The sequence below is a fragment of the Scyliorhinus canicula genome, chromosome 26 (genome assembly GCF_902713615.1).
Source record: "Scyliorhinus canicula chromosome 26, sScyCan1.1, whole genome shotgun sequence".
Taxonomy (NCBI): domain Eukaryota; kingdom Metazoa; phylum Chordata; class Chondrichthyes; order Carcharhiniformes; family Scyliorhinidae; genus Scyliorhinus; species Scyliorhinus canicula.
Window position 1 is genome coordinate 4651338 of NC_052171.1, and position 15000 is coordinate 4666337.

At 45.1% G+C, this 15000-nt stretch overlaps 1 protein-coding gene across 3 annotated transcripts in view; it reads right to left on the reverse strand.

Annotated features, from left to right (window-relative positions):
- Window positions 1–15000, reverse strand: part of zmat4a (zinc finger, matrin-type 4a) — a 173258-nt gene that overhangs the window by 32837 nt on the left and 125421 nt on the right. For all 3 annotated transcript variants that reach the window (XM_038785612.1, XM_038785610.1, XM_038785611.1), the window contains one exon: window positions 4884–4980. In XM_038785612.1, the coding sequence (XP_038641540.1) occupies window positions 4884–4980 (97 nt within the window). The remainder of the gene's footprint in view (window positions 1–4883; window positions 4981–15000) is intronic.

The following is a 15000-nucleotide window of genomic DNA, read 5'->3' on the forward strand; positions in this document are numbered from 1 at the left end:
CACAGTCCAAAAATGTGCAGGCTCGGTGGATGCCCATGCTATTTGTATCTTTAAGTGGCTGTTAGGTACCCTCACATCCTTTTAATAAAACAAAATGTATTTCCTTTGCCAAATGGAAATAAACGTTTGTGTATTTTCTCCACCCCTGAAGACTGCATTTTGGTGTAAGTTTATGGGACAGTCTTTGCCAGGTTCACAAACTATGGAGCTCTTTATCCCTTTCAGTCTTTATTTATCTCTGCAGCCTTCAGACATTTTAAACACAAGCTAGCACCCCTTGATCACTGGTTCATGATTAATCTAATTTTTAAAAAAATATTTCAACCTTGGGTATGCTAAATGCTGTGGGTCCCAGCCTGGCTTCCCTTAATTTCAAAGTAAGATGTTGGCATTGCAAAGTGCTGAGCTTTTGAGCGTTAATATGCAGATTCACGGTGCTTGTTGGTTGAAGTGAATTAAAGCCACTGGAACTAATCATTTGATTTGCTGACTTTCCAAATGCTTTGCACTGTCAGTGACGGTACCTTTATTTGAAGCCTGTTAGCTTCACCATGCGTCAGTATTTAATAGATGCCAGCTGCTCTCTGCCAGGGAGTGTAGTGAATTAAGGGCACCATTCTTGACTGCTATAATGATATCCTTTGTCCTTGTGTTCCTTTAGCACAATAAAATGTCCCAAAATATTTGACAAAAGAGTCATCCAAGCAGCAGGAGAAAAGTTAGGGGAACAGATCACATGCAGTTCAGAAAATAGCTATTTGAAGGGTTTGTAAAGCTGCAGAGACAACAAGGCGATGAGATGTAGCAAGTGAGTTAAAGAGAGCAGGATCTGGTGGCTAAAAGTGTAAGAGGGAAGCGCATGAAGCAGAAATTAGAAGTTCTGAAGGGTGTAGACTGGAGAATGATGATGAGTTAGAGATAGGTTTGGGAACAGTTATGGTGGGCCCTGTAAACCAACACAAGGATCTTGTCTGCTCCAGCCAGTGGAGTTGCATTACAACATGGATGATTAGTGACTCACCTCGTGAGCCAGGATACTGAAGGTCAAGTGTTGGCTAAGTGAGACTTTATTGGCCGAACAAGACCCTTGAATTAACACGATTCCACTGTCAATACGTACACAATTTGATCTCTCTATGAAATTACATGCTATAACTCGCACCCTAAACTAGATATAACAGCTTTTATTCCATATTCACTTCTCCTTTACAGGTAACTAATTACATTCAGTGCACTTCTTTCCAATTTGTCTCTGTTATTGCCTTATGGCTGAATAAATATGGTGAAAGTTTACCGGTTAAAAAAGCACATTCGTGTTATATCAGTGGAGGTACAACTGTTTACCACAAAGAAAGACTAAAAATGTCAGTGGCTGGTGAAGACACATTATCTGAATAATCGTGAAGCACGATTAACCTAAGTTATCAGCTCTGTTGATGTGACAATATACTTGCGAACAAATTTGAAGTTGTTAATGATGTAGTTATACTGACACTTTGGTCCCTGAGGGTCTGACACCAAGATGACAGTATTACTTGGGATTCGGGCTCCAACTGACCTCCTCACATGATAGCCAAATGGTGCAAGTGATCGGGCACAGGGTCTATTGCTTATGCATATACAAAACATTTCAACATTTCAAATGTTCAGTTGACAAGTCACAAACAAAATTTACGCTACTCAAGTGCCAAGCAATGGCCATCTCCAACAAGAGAGAATCAAAACATCGCCCCTTGGCATTCAATGGCTGGGAGGCATGGTGGCATAGTGGTTGGCACTGAAGCCTCACAGCGTCGAGGATCCCCATTTGATCCAGGCCCCGAGTCACTGTCCGCGTGGAGTTTGCACATTCTCCCCATATTTGCGTGGGTTTCACCCCCACAACCCAAAAGATGTGCAGGCTAGATGGATTGCCATGCTAAGTTGCCCCTTATTTGGAAAAATAAAAATTGGGCACTCTAAATTTAATTTTAAAGAAGACATTACCATCACTGAATCCCCCACAATCAACATCCTGGGGGTTAACATTGACCAGAAATGAAACCGAACCAGCCATGTAAATACTGTGGCTATAAGAGCAGGTTAAAGGCAAGGAATCCTGTCACAAGTAACTCACCTCCTGACATCCCAAAGCTCCAGTAACACTCAAGAAGGTTGACACCATCCAGAACAAAGCAGCCCGCTTGATTACCACCCCTTCTCCAAACATTCAAACCCACCACCATCGACGAACAGTGGCAGCCGTGTGTACCATCTACAAGATGCACTGCAGTAACTTACAGGTTCCTTATAGAGCACTTTCCAAACCCACAACCAATAACATCTAGAAAGACAAGAGCAGCAGATACCTGGGAACAACACTACCTGAAGATTTCCCTCCAAGTTGCTCACCATCCTGACTTTGAAATATATTGCTGTTACTTCACTGTCACTGGGTCAAAATCCTGGAATTCCATCCTTCATAGCGCTGTGGGTGTACCTACACCAGTTCAAGAACACGTGGCTTACCACCACCTTCTGAAAGGCAACTAGCGATGAGCAATTAATGCTGGCCTAGCCATCGACGCCCACATCCCGTAAATGAAAAAAAAAAGAGATTGGTTGCTCCTGCCTGCTCGTTCCAAAAATGAAACATTAGTTGCTTGGAGACCTGGGGTGGGATTCTCCAACCCCCTCCCCGCCGGGCCGGAGATACGCCGGGGGAGGGGGGGGGGGGGGGGCGGCATGAATCCCGCCGTCCCGACACAGGCTGTTGGATTCTCCGGCGCCGGTGGGAATTGCGCCGCGCCGGTCAGGGGCCGTTGGTAGCGGCCCCCCGGCAATTCTCCGCCCCGTGATGGGCCGAGTGGCCGCCCATTTTTCGCCCGGTCTCGCCGGCGTAAATTAGACCAGATCTGTACCGGTCTGTAAAATGGTAGTAATACTGACGGAAGAAATTGGTCTTGGGGTTTACTGGAACAGAGCATTTCATGCTGTGCATCGTTAGTTAGATATTTTCCTACATCCGGCAACTCAAAAAAGAAATTCCAAGAAGGTCACTGGAAGTATGAGCCGCTATTGGCAATGTAACGGCGAAAGCAGGCTACCTGGTACCTTCGTGGGGCAATCTGGTTGACGTAACTGCCCTGTGAAATGGCCAATTGGCCACTCAGTTCAAAGCCAATTTTGGATGGGCAATAAATGCTGGCCTTGCTCGTGACACTCACGTCCCTATGTAACATCATGGGCTACTTCCTCACTACAGGCCAACTTATACAATCACAATAACGAGGTAATTTAAACAGCAAAATATGGAACAAGCTTTGTTTCACAATTGCTTTGAAATAATGAAAAACATGGTGCAAAAGGGAGTCATTTTTTACCATGTTAAAAATAACTTTTTAAAAGCCCTAAAAATAACCATGTTCATGTTTGCAAACTACATTATCAAAGCATCGTAATACAGCACTACATTCAGGCAGATGAAAGAGAACTTGAATATCTGGTTATGTGGCACCACAAAATAATCTCTCCTGTGTCTCTCACATTTGGGGCAGCACGGTAGCGCAGTGGGTAGCACATTTGCTTCACAGCTCCAGGGTCCCATGTTCGATTCCCACTTGGGTCTGTGCAGAGTCTGCATGTTCTCCCCATGTCTGCATGGGTTTCCTCCGGATGCTCCGGTTTCCTCCCACAGTCCAAAGAGGTGCAGGTTAGGTGGATTGGCCATGATAAATTGCCCTTTGCGTCCAAAAGGTTTAGGTGGGGTTACTGGGTTATGGGGATAGTGTGGATGCGTGGGCTTAAGTGGGGTGCTCTTTCCAAGAGCTGGTGCAGACTGGATGGGTCAAATGGCCTCCTTCTGCACTATAAATTCTATGATGTCAGCTATATATTAGCTTCACCGAAATGTGTTCCCTTTCTTCAATCCAGGAACAGCAATGGTCCTTTACCAAAAAGAGTACCGAAACCTTTAATCTGCTCCATGGGAATGATTTAAATTGGATCAGAGACCCCTTTGCGAAAAGGTTATGCTGAAGGTGAATAATGTTCTGTCAAGTTTCATTTGGAATCAAGCAATTGAAAGCTCGGAGCAGAGAACCCTCGGGAACCAAGAACAGTTCTCTCTGGGTGATCTTGTGTTACCAATTATGCCATGTGTAATTGCTTTTTAAATTTTTAATAAAATGTCTAAGTATGTGGGCTTCCATCAGTGCAGATCATATTCCTGCAATGACAAAACCAGCCTACATTCCTTTGCTTATTTGTCCACAATCTCTGTAGCTTTGAATTAAACCAGAGGAAATGGGCCCCACCCTTGCATACAAAATGGAGAGATGGAATGAAAATTGTATTTTTTTCAGATATGAATTATTCCTCATGTCCAAAACGTTACTTCATGGCTTCCACTTCCTAATTTATGGAGACAGTTCAATTATATTTCTGAGCATGGAAAACGTCATCTTTTTGCAAAGGCTCTGGTGTCATTGGGTCAGCAAAAGGGACTCCAAAAGGAAAAAAACGGTTCGGACCAGTATTCTTAGTCCCCCGTTTTTACTGCTTTTCCCTCTGGGAGAGACCTGTGGCTGTGGGCTTCGCTAAGTTATATACGTGGCGAGTTCATCAGAGCAGAAGCACAAGTCTCAACACAAATCTAGGGCTCTGGCTTGCTCAGAATGGTTCGCAGTCTGACTTCTACACCCACCTGGTGGGAAGCAACAGCTAGAGCTTGAAAGTGAGAATATCAAGTCTCTGAGCCACCTTGTTCCTGGGACTCTTTTCAGTTATGCTATTGTTATGGGCAGGGCCCCTTCAATGAAAAACTCAGATTGGGTGCTAATCTAGGGCATTGCCAAGGTGAACTAGCCTGGAATGGGAGAGTAATGTCAATTAAGGCCACTTACTTGGTCTGATGTTTGGATCCCTGTAGATGGGCATGGTACTGTTCTATGGAATTCAGGATCACATGACACAAACTGCAGGTATAACTGCGTTTCAGTGCTGCAAGAGAAGACGGACAGATCAAACTGCTGAGAAACTAATGGCAGGAATTTCATTGTTACTTTTTTAAAAATACATTTATTGAAGTATTCCACACTAATCAAAACGACACAAACAATCAAACAGATATGCAAAATGGAAATGAAAAAATAACAAAGCAAAAACATAAACAACCCCAAATTAACTTCAACCCAAAAACTAACTTACAACTAACAACTGATGGTGACTAACTGCTGAAAAAAGGAAATCAATGGTTGCCATTTTAGGTAGAACCTCTCCACCAACTCACTGATGGTGAACTTGACCTTCACCAAATAGGGTCACCCAGCCTAACCTCGGCACTGAGCAGAGTAGGAGACCACCACCCAAGCAGATTTTGCCTCCGGGCTATCAACGAGGCAACAGCAAGGACTTCCGCCTTCACCTCAGACTGAGTCTCCGGTGAGTCTGACACCCCAAATATGGCCACGAGCAGACATGGGTCCAGGCTGACACAGAGTATTTGTGGCATAGTGTTTTTTAAGAAAGAGGCCCAGAAGCCTATCAACTTGGGACAGGGCCAGAACATGTGTGTGTGGCTAGCTGGCCCATGAGAGCAACGCTGCCACTTACCCTCAATCCTAGGCAAAATAACTAATCATCTGATGCAAAACCTTGAATTCAATCAAACTTAGCTGTGCACATGAAGAAATGGAGTTGACCCTGTGAAGGATCTCATCCACACCTCACCATTAAGAATGAGACCCAATTCACCCTCCTATTTCATCCTCACGTCACTCAATGTAGCAGAATTCATTGAAAGCATCTGGCCATATATGTGTAAAATGGATCCCCTGTCAGACCCAGCTAGAGACAGAATCTTCTTCAACAGGGAAGAAGGTGGCACCAAAGGAAAGGAGGAAAAGGTATTGCGCAAAAAAATAGCGATTTTGAAAATATAGGAACTGGGTAGTTGGAATTTTTCAGCTAATTCCTTAAAACTAGCAAAGCACCCCTCCACGAACAGCTCCCGAAACCTCTCCAGACCCTTCTCTTCCCAAGATCTAAAATTTGAATCCAAACCAGCTATCAGGAATAGTGATTATTACAAATGGGGGCCAGTGAAGACGGGGAAAAGAGCTTGAAATGCTGCCTCAGCTGCTTCCAAATTCTCAAGGACGAGACCACCACTGAATTCGCTGAAAATCTAACAGGGGAAAAAGGCAACGGTGCAATAACTATTGCATAAAGACTAGAGGTAGTACAGGACCACACTTCCATTTGTCACCATATGGATCTGGGATTACTCGAACCACAACACTATTTTGTGAAAATTGGCTGCCCAAAAGTAGTACACCAAACTGGGGAGGGCCAAGCTCGCCCGACTGCCTGTCTCTTGGATTTTGTTTATTGCCACGTGTACCAAGGTACAATGAAAAGTATTTTTCTCCGAGTAGCTCAACAGATCATTAAGTACATGAAAAGAAAAGGAAATAAAAGAAAATGCATAATAGGGCAACACAAGGTACACAATGTAATTACATATCACCGGCATCGGGTGACGAATATAGGGGTGTAGTGTTAATGAGGTCAGTCCATAAGAGGGTCATTTAGGAGTCTGGTAGCAGCAGGGAAAAGCTGTTTTTGAGTCTGTTCGAGCGTGTTCTCAGACTTTTGTATCTCCTGCACGATGGCAGAAGCAAGGCACCATAGATACTGGGCATCTTGCCCACCCAAATAAAGGAAGATTCCAATTTCTTGACCGTTTTGTTGACTGTACAAGAAAAAGATTTGGGGAGGAAAAATGGGGAGTCGCTGAAAGAAGAATAAATATCTCAGGAACACGTCCGTTTTAATAGCCTGAACACTATCCGCCAAGGTTATTGGGAGGTTGTTCCACCTCTGCAAATCTGTTTTAATACTGCTAACCAAACTAGTGTCGTTTAATTTATGACGTGAGGTCCAATTGTGGGCTACTTGGACAAGTTCCATTGTTTCTGCCGATACTGGTTTTCACAACCTTACGAAAAATATCTTGGTGTTTTTGAAGTGCAGCCATTAAGCAATAGTAGAGAGATTTTCTCCCTTGGCCTTCCTGGCATGTAACTCAGCCCAGTGGGAGCACGTATCAGGGATTTTCACAGCCTCCTCACCCAAACCCAAGGCACATCCATTTAAAATAAATCAAAGTAATGTCACAACTTGGTGTTGCACGATTTTCCACAAAGTGAACTCAACAGCTCACTTTCCACACCGAGATTACAAGAGAATCTCACTTAATATTTATATGTTCCCTCTTTGAAAATAAATAAAGCTGATCTTGAAAATATATTGCTTGGAGAAAAAGCGAAGTCATGCAAACTTGGGTCCACATGTTCAACTTGCTCTGAATGCTGTAGTTCCCTCGGTACAATGTTCCTGTTACAACGACAACACTAACTTGGGCTTCACAGAAGCACCCTGAAACAAAATTCGAACTAAGCCATGTCATGGGCGCGATTCTCCGCTCCCACACCGGGTGGGAGAATCGCGGGAGGGCCGCTCTAGCACCCCCCATGATTCTCCCACCCCCCCAAAATGCGCGACACGCTGCTCAGAGAATCACGGGCCGCCGTTTTTCACGGCGACCGCGATTCTCCGACCCGGATGAGCCGATCGGCCTGCTGTTCCCGATCGGTTCACGCCAGCGGCAGCCACACCAGGTCGCTGCCGGCGTGAATAGCACGGCAAAGGTGAGTATGGGGCTTGTGGGGGGCGGAGAGGGGAGCGAGCACCACGACCGTGCTCGGGAGGGGACTGGCCCGGCGTCTCAAAGGGACATACTCTTTCCCCTCCGCCGCCCTGCAAGATCAAGCCGCCACATCTTGCGGGGCAGCGGAGGGGAAGACGGCAACCACGCATGCGTGGGTTTGAGCCGTCAGCCGCCGTGACGTCAGCCGCGCATGCGCGGGTTGGAGCCGGCCAACCTGCGCATTCGCGGCTGACGTCATTAGGCGCGCCGGCCGCGTCATTCTCGGCGCGTTGGGCCTTGACACCACGACAAGGCCCCGCGGCTGAGATTTACGGCACGGCCCTCCTAGCCCCCCCGGGGGGAGAATAAGGGGCAAGGAGCGGCCTCCGACGCCGTCGTGAACCTCTCCGGGTTTCACGATGGCGTCGGGCCTTGCGGAGAATTCCGCCCAAGGTGTCTCAACACACGTTGGGTTTTCTGTTTGGGACAATGCTTAAGGCACCTAGACACACTTGCTTGTATTTTATCTCCATTGGTAGGTTGAATTTGGAAGCTCACAGACGCATAAAGGTTTAGCAGAAGTCTGAAGCTGCAGGCTCCTGGAAGAATCTGATATAGGCTCTGGATTGACAAGGCTGGATAATGGAAGAAAAGCTGTGAGCTGGTAATGGAAAGATAATGAACAATGGTTACTCAGCACGTACAATAATGGGGAAGTGACAATCCAGCTGCTATTTAGGACAGTTTAATTAACTAGAAGAACAACATGCAAGCTAATTAATTGTTACGTATGGCTTTTATCTCTTATGAAATGCTGTCAGTTTTCTGATAGCCCACTGAAGCTGTAATTAATTCATGGAGGGGGGAAATGAAAATTATTCTCAATGTACAGGGAACCTAAATTGCAGGCTATCTGGGATATGGGGATAGGATGGGCCAGTGGGTCTTGGTAGGGTGCTCTCAGACGGTCGGTGCAGACTCGATTGGCCAAAAGCCTCCTTCTACACTGTAGTAATTCGATGGTTCTGTATAATATTGCCTCAAATTTACACTCAAGTCTTCCCCCAAATCTCCAGTCATCCTAAAGTATCTCGTAAATACTACACAAACAACAGGACATTTAACATTCAAAGCAACACAATGTCCCACGATTCATTGTCTATCTGTGAACTCAAGACAGTGCTGTGAGTTGGAGAGCCCAAGACCCTACGTATGTTACCTCTGAAGTGGCTGCTATGCTTTGGTGCATTGAACATTGTTTCTTCCCGGAGCTGGGATTTGTTAACAACAACTTACAACATATCACTTTTAACGTAGTCAGACATGACAACTGCCTTACAGGAATATTATGAAGTAGAGCTAGACGCTCAGCCACATAAAGGAGCATTACGACAGGTGAAGAAAGGTTGGTTGAGGAGGTCTTAAGGAGTCGACAAATTTGGGAAGGTTTAGGGACAGAATTCCAGTTCTTATGGTCTAGACAGCTGAAGGTTAGGTCAACGGAGAGGTGATTACAAATAAGGACCCTCATTAGGCCAGAAATGGAGTTACTGTAGACTATAACAATAGCATTAATAGCAGCTCCTATCGTCAATGCAGCCTGCAGAAAGTAGGTGACACTGCTAAATGTTTATAGGGCCTCATTTAGATGGGTTACCTATATCTTTGTCCTTCGCTGGAAGTTTGTAACAAGTCAAATGTATGTCTGTGAATCTCTTGGGACCTCCTGCAACAATGAAAGGTGTTAAGTAGAACAGGTTCCTTTTTTATTTCTAACATCTGCATATTTTGACACCATGTTGGTACCTATATAGAACATTACAGCGCAGTACAGGCCCTTCGGCCCGCGATGTTGCGCCGACCTGTGAAACCCCTCTAAAGCCCATCTACACTATTCCCTTATCGTCCATATGCCTATCCAATTACCATTTGAATGTGTTTAGTGTTGGCGAGTCCACTACTGTTGCAGGCAGGGCATTCCACGCCCTTACTACTCTCTGAGTAAAGAACCTACCTCTGACATCTGTCCTATATCTATCTCCCCTCAATTTAATTCCAGCGAAGGACAAAGAAAATGTTTTCAAACACATTTTGGAGCTATCCATGAAGCCTGGCAGCATTGGCCTGAATGGCGGTCAGGAGCTTGCTACAAATCATTCAAAATGGTGACAAATTGTAACGACAACAATCTCTCCCTCAGTGCCAGCAAAACTAAAGAGCTGGTCATCGACTTCAGGAAGCAAAGTACTGTACACACCCCTGTCAGCATCAACGGGGCCGAGGTGGAGATAGTGAGCAGTTTCAAATTCCTAGGGGTGCACATCACCAAAAATCTGTCCTGGTCCACTCATGTCGACGTTATCACCAAGAAAGCACAACAGCGCCTATACTTCCTCAGGAAACTAAGGAAATTCGGCATGTCCACATTAACCCTTACCAACTTTTACAGATGCACTATAGAAAGCATCCTATCGGGCTGCATCACAGCCTGGTATGGCAACTGCTCGGCCCAGGACTGCAAGGAACTTCAGAGAGTTGTGAATACCGCCCAGTCCATCACACGAACTTGCCTCCCATCCATGGACTCCATCTACAACTCCCGCTGCCGGGGGAAAGCGGGCAGCATAATCAAAGATCCCTCCCACCCGGCTTACTCACTTTTCCAACTTCTTCCATCGGGCAGGAGATTCAGAAGTCTGAGAACAGGCACGGACAGACTCAAAAACAGCTTCTTCCCCACTGTCACCAGACTCCTAAATGACCCTCTTATTGACTGACCTCATTAACACTACACCCTGTATGCTTCATCCGATGCCAATGCTTATGTAGTTACATTGTATATCTTGTGTTGCCCTATTATGTATTCTCATGTATTTTCTTTAATTTTGTTTAATTCCCTTTTCTTCCATGTACTGAATGATCTGTTGAGCTGCTTACATAAAAATACTTTTCACTGTACCTCGGTACACGTGACAATAAACAAATCCAATCCAATTGTCCATCAAACTGTGACACGTTTCAAGTCTCAGCATCTTAATGATGAGGCAGAGTGACAGCAGGCAAGGAAGCAAGCAAGGATGTGCTCCAGGCCCCAATATCAGGTGGGATGTCCTCCCCCACAATCCCAAACATATGCGGGTTGAGTATCGCCATACGTTCAGCAATATGAGCGCCCCATGGCTGAAACGTGCAACCCTCAGGCGACAGCCACTGCCACTGACTCTTACAATCCAAAATTGCACACAAGTATCTACAAGCAACAATGAGATAAATGACTAGGCAATTTTGTTTCATTTCATTGGCTGAAGGCAGTACATCTTTCAAATCATGATATGGGATCTTTGACATCTGGCCAAGTGGGGTTTGGTTTAACCTCGCGTCTGAAAGACAGCAGCTCCAATTCTCAACATTGCTCGGAAATGTTAACCTAGATTATAAACTGAAGTTGTGCTGAAATCCAACAAACATCTGGCTTAGAGGCAAGAAACCTATCACTAAGCCAAGACATCTGATAACAGAACCATGTGAAGGAATGCACGGGATTACAGGTTGGCCAAGTCGGCAACTACTGAGCTCCGAAGAAGTCATGTTAGACTCAAAACATTAACTCTGTTTCTGTCTCCACAGATGCTGCCAGACTTTCTGCTTTTATTTCAGATCTGCAGCATCCGCAGTATTTTGCTGTAGTTACCAACAGCTGTTGTTTAACTTTGACAAGTGTGAAGTGCAGCATTTTGCAGAAAAAGAACGAAGTACATTAAATGGTTAGGTTTTTCAGAGTTGAGTGTGAGGGAGATCTCGGAAACATCGGAGCAGGAGTAAGCCATTTATCAACACCCCCCGCACCCCCCCCCCCCCCCCCCCCCCCCCCACCAAGCCTGCTCCGCCATTCAACTAAATTAAGGCTGATTGGTATTGAGGTAGACATTTTCCCCGCACTATCTCCATATCCTTTGATATTAAAGGTGTCCAGAAACCTATCGATCTCTGTAAAAACAATCTCAATAGCTTGATTCCATTGCCCTCTGGGGTAGTGAATTCCAAAGATTCGCCACTCTCAGAGTGACGAAAGTTCTCCTTATTTCAACTGGTTTACCCTCAATTCTGAGACTGTGTCCCCAGTTCTAGACCCCACTCAGTTTCAATGAGATCACCTCTCAGTCTTCTAAACAACTCGAGAGAATGCCCACTATTCTCAGTCTCTCCCACAGGACAGTCTGGTGAACCTTCGCTACGCTCCCTCTGTGGCAAGTATATCCTCCCTTAAAGTTGAAGACACGTGTATCTTGAAAGATAGAAAGAAAAAAGGGAAAGACACAACAACAGGCTTTTGGGATGTGTAGGGACAGTGAATGAAAAAATAAGGAAGGTTGATGAGTCTGTACAAGATGCTAGCTTCAATTGCAGTATTTGTTCAAGCTGTGGTTACCATATGCGGGCCACAGAAAGGATTCCGCAAAGAATTTCACAATTGTGAGAAGTTTTGAGACAGTCGATGGTGAAAGACTGCACCCACTAGGTTGCTGAATCAGTTTCCAGGCTCAAGACTAAGCAAAAGTGAATATTTTCACACACACAGTTGAAAGAATTTGGAATGATTTACCATACAGGTGACTTAAAAATAAGTCAGTAGAAAGGAAGAATGAAAAAGGTCACATTCCGAGAATGAGTAACACACAAAAAAAGTGTTTCTGTGCATTTCAAGCAGCCCTTTTATGCTGACAAATTCATAAACCAGTTTCATCAATTAATTCTGGATCTCGACAAGTCAGATAAATGTGGTAATTCCCCCTTTAAGGGCAACACAATGTAGTAAAATAATCAGTTGTATTCCACATTTGGCATGAGAAATTTTAAGTAGGCAGGAGTAGATTTGCGAATACCAATAGCTCCTTGTAAGAAGAGGTTAAAATGCTTTTGATTGAAAATTCCAAAGATTAACCAAACAACTAATTGTTCTATATTGATTTACCAGCTGCTTTTATTTTCTACTCCTCCTGAACTGGGTTGAAAGTGCTCAATTAAAATGTATAATGGATATTCAATTAAAAGACTGTAAACTGCATGTAACCATACAGAAATCTGAGCAGGTTAATTAAAAAACTCAAACAATGACTGTTTATCAAGGTTTACTATTCAATTTTCAAAGCTCCCTGATCTTTATTTTTGAATAATATTCCTTTCCAAAGAGCCCATGCCTTTTATTTAAATCGAGAACAATTATCCCACTTTCAGGGAAATGAAAACAGATCAGAGAGGTTGGCACTATTCTGGAGGAGAAGGCTAAGAGTAATTTTAGGGGGGGGGGGGGGGGGTGCAAGTCATGGTGCCTTGTTACAGCACTTGCTGCCAATAGGTAAGTTTAAAGTCCAGCATGAATGTTACCGAGTGGGTGAGTAGATGTACATTAGTGAGTGAGTGGATAAATGAATTAATATGCAGGGATGGCCGGGTGGGTAGCTGAGTGAGATGGGAAAGGAGTAATGTTCAGGCAGGTTTACTTCAAGTTACGTAAGGTGGTTGTTGGCCTAGATAGCAGGTGAGTTGGGTGACAAATGGGTGAGATGGGCAGGTGGGCAAGGGTAGTCAGGTTGGATCAGGCGACGTGGTCAAGTCAAGAGCTAGTCAGGTTGGGTGAGGGGGATGGTGGAGTGGTGAGGTGTAGTCAGCTCTGGCTGGGAGGGGTAGTCTGCTCAGGTTGAGGAATTTCTCAGGGAAGGAGGGGTCGAGGGGTAGTCAGGAATCAGGCGGTAATTGGGACATAGTCAGAGAGCTAGGGGTGTAGCTGGGGGGGGTTCTTGGAAGTCTTCTATCGGGGGAAGGTGATTAGTCAATGCAAGTGATTGAGGGGGTCAGTTGTTTAGTTACCCAGGAGCTAGACTAGATTTTTCTGTCTAACATTTTCCTGGGAACTATCCAGATTGGTCAATAGGAACAGTTCAAAGATCCAGAATCTAATTCAGAGTCAGAGACTTTCACATAAGGTTCCAAGGAGCGGGGGAACTGTCTGTCAGAATGTCACACCTCACAGGCAATTCCCACACAGGTCAGCACGCTGGAGCATCTGTGGGGCACCAACATGGACCTTGGATCGTAGATCTAGTCTCCGATCTGGAGACCAGAAGATCCGGGCCTATGACCGTTTCTATTTGCCTCCAAGGCACTTCCTTAATCAGAATCTGTCGGGTTCTATTTATCTTTGTAAATTACCAGACTGCAATCATGGGGCTTTACACATAGATCACCAAATTCCTGGTCATGACCACAATCCATACTAGAGATTTTAGAAATACGCCCACATTCTCCGCCCGTGAAAAACATGGTGCAGGCTCAAAATCTGGAGAGGATCAAAAAAATCTCTCCAGCATGATTGGGTTCTGGAAATGTCACCACCCCCTCTGTGCGAATCGTGCTGCAGGAGCCCAGGAACCTAATTTTAATACATTGGCACGTCATTAGCGAGTACTCTCTCTAGACGATCATTCCCCCTCACGGAATATTCACTGAGTGCCAACGTGACGTCACACCGGCATCATTTACCACAGATTTGGCAAGGTGCGAGGGGAACTAGGGGATCCCTCTGGGAGCACAGAGTTGAGTACAGCACCCCCCCCCCCCCCCCCCCCCCCGTTGTAGGGGTGTAGTGCCCTGCTGTTTTCCAGGCACATGTTGCCAATGCCAACCTGGCATTACCAACCGGTGCCTGACAGTGCCCTGGTGGGCTGAGACCTTCGTGGTGTGGGCTGGTGCCATTCAAGTGCAGCGCTGGTTGGGGCACCTTTTAATGATGGTGCCCCAATCTGTTTGAAACCGGTTCCTGGCTGTAAGAGACCCCACCCCGCCAGAGTGATGGGATAAACCACACCCACTCACATTTTTTTGACAAAGGGGCTCAAAATTCTACGAGAAATTCCGCTGACGAATTCATCATACCGGAACTGACACGTTGCCATTTTTTGGTGTACTCCACATGTGCCTCCTTCTACCTTGCTTCATCGCATTTTATCCTTTTATTGCTTTCTACCATGGATTTGTAACCTTCCCTTAAATGGATGTATCATTAAGGCGTTCCTATCTGAATTTCAACACAACATTGCAGTCTTGACTTGTTACTTAAGGGTCACAGTCTTTGCAGTCTGGATTTTTCTTCAAACATAGCATTTTGGTTTTACCAGCGTCCACGTGTTTGAAGAATAAATATGACACACTGACAACAATGAAGGGTTCAAGAATTCTTTGCCTGTCTCAGGACTATTATAAAAGCAAAATACTGCAGATGCTGGAGATCTGAAAAGAAGACAAAGTGCTGG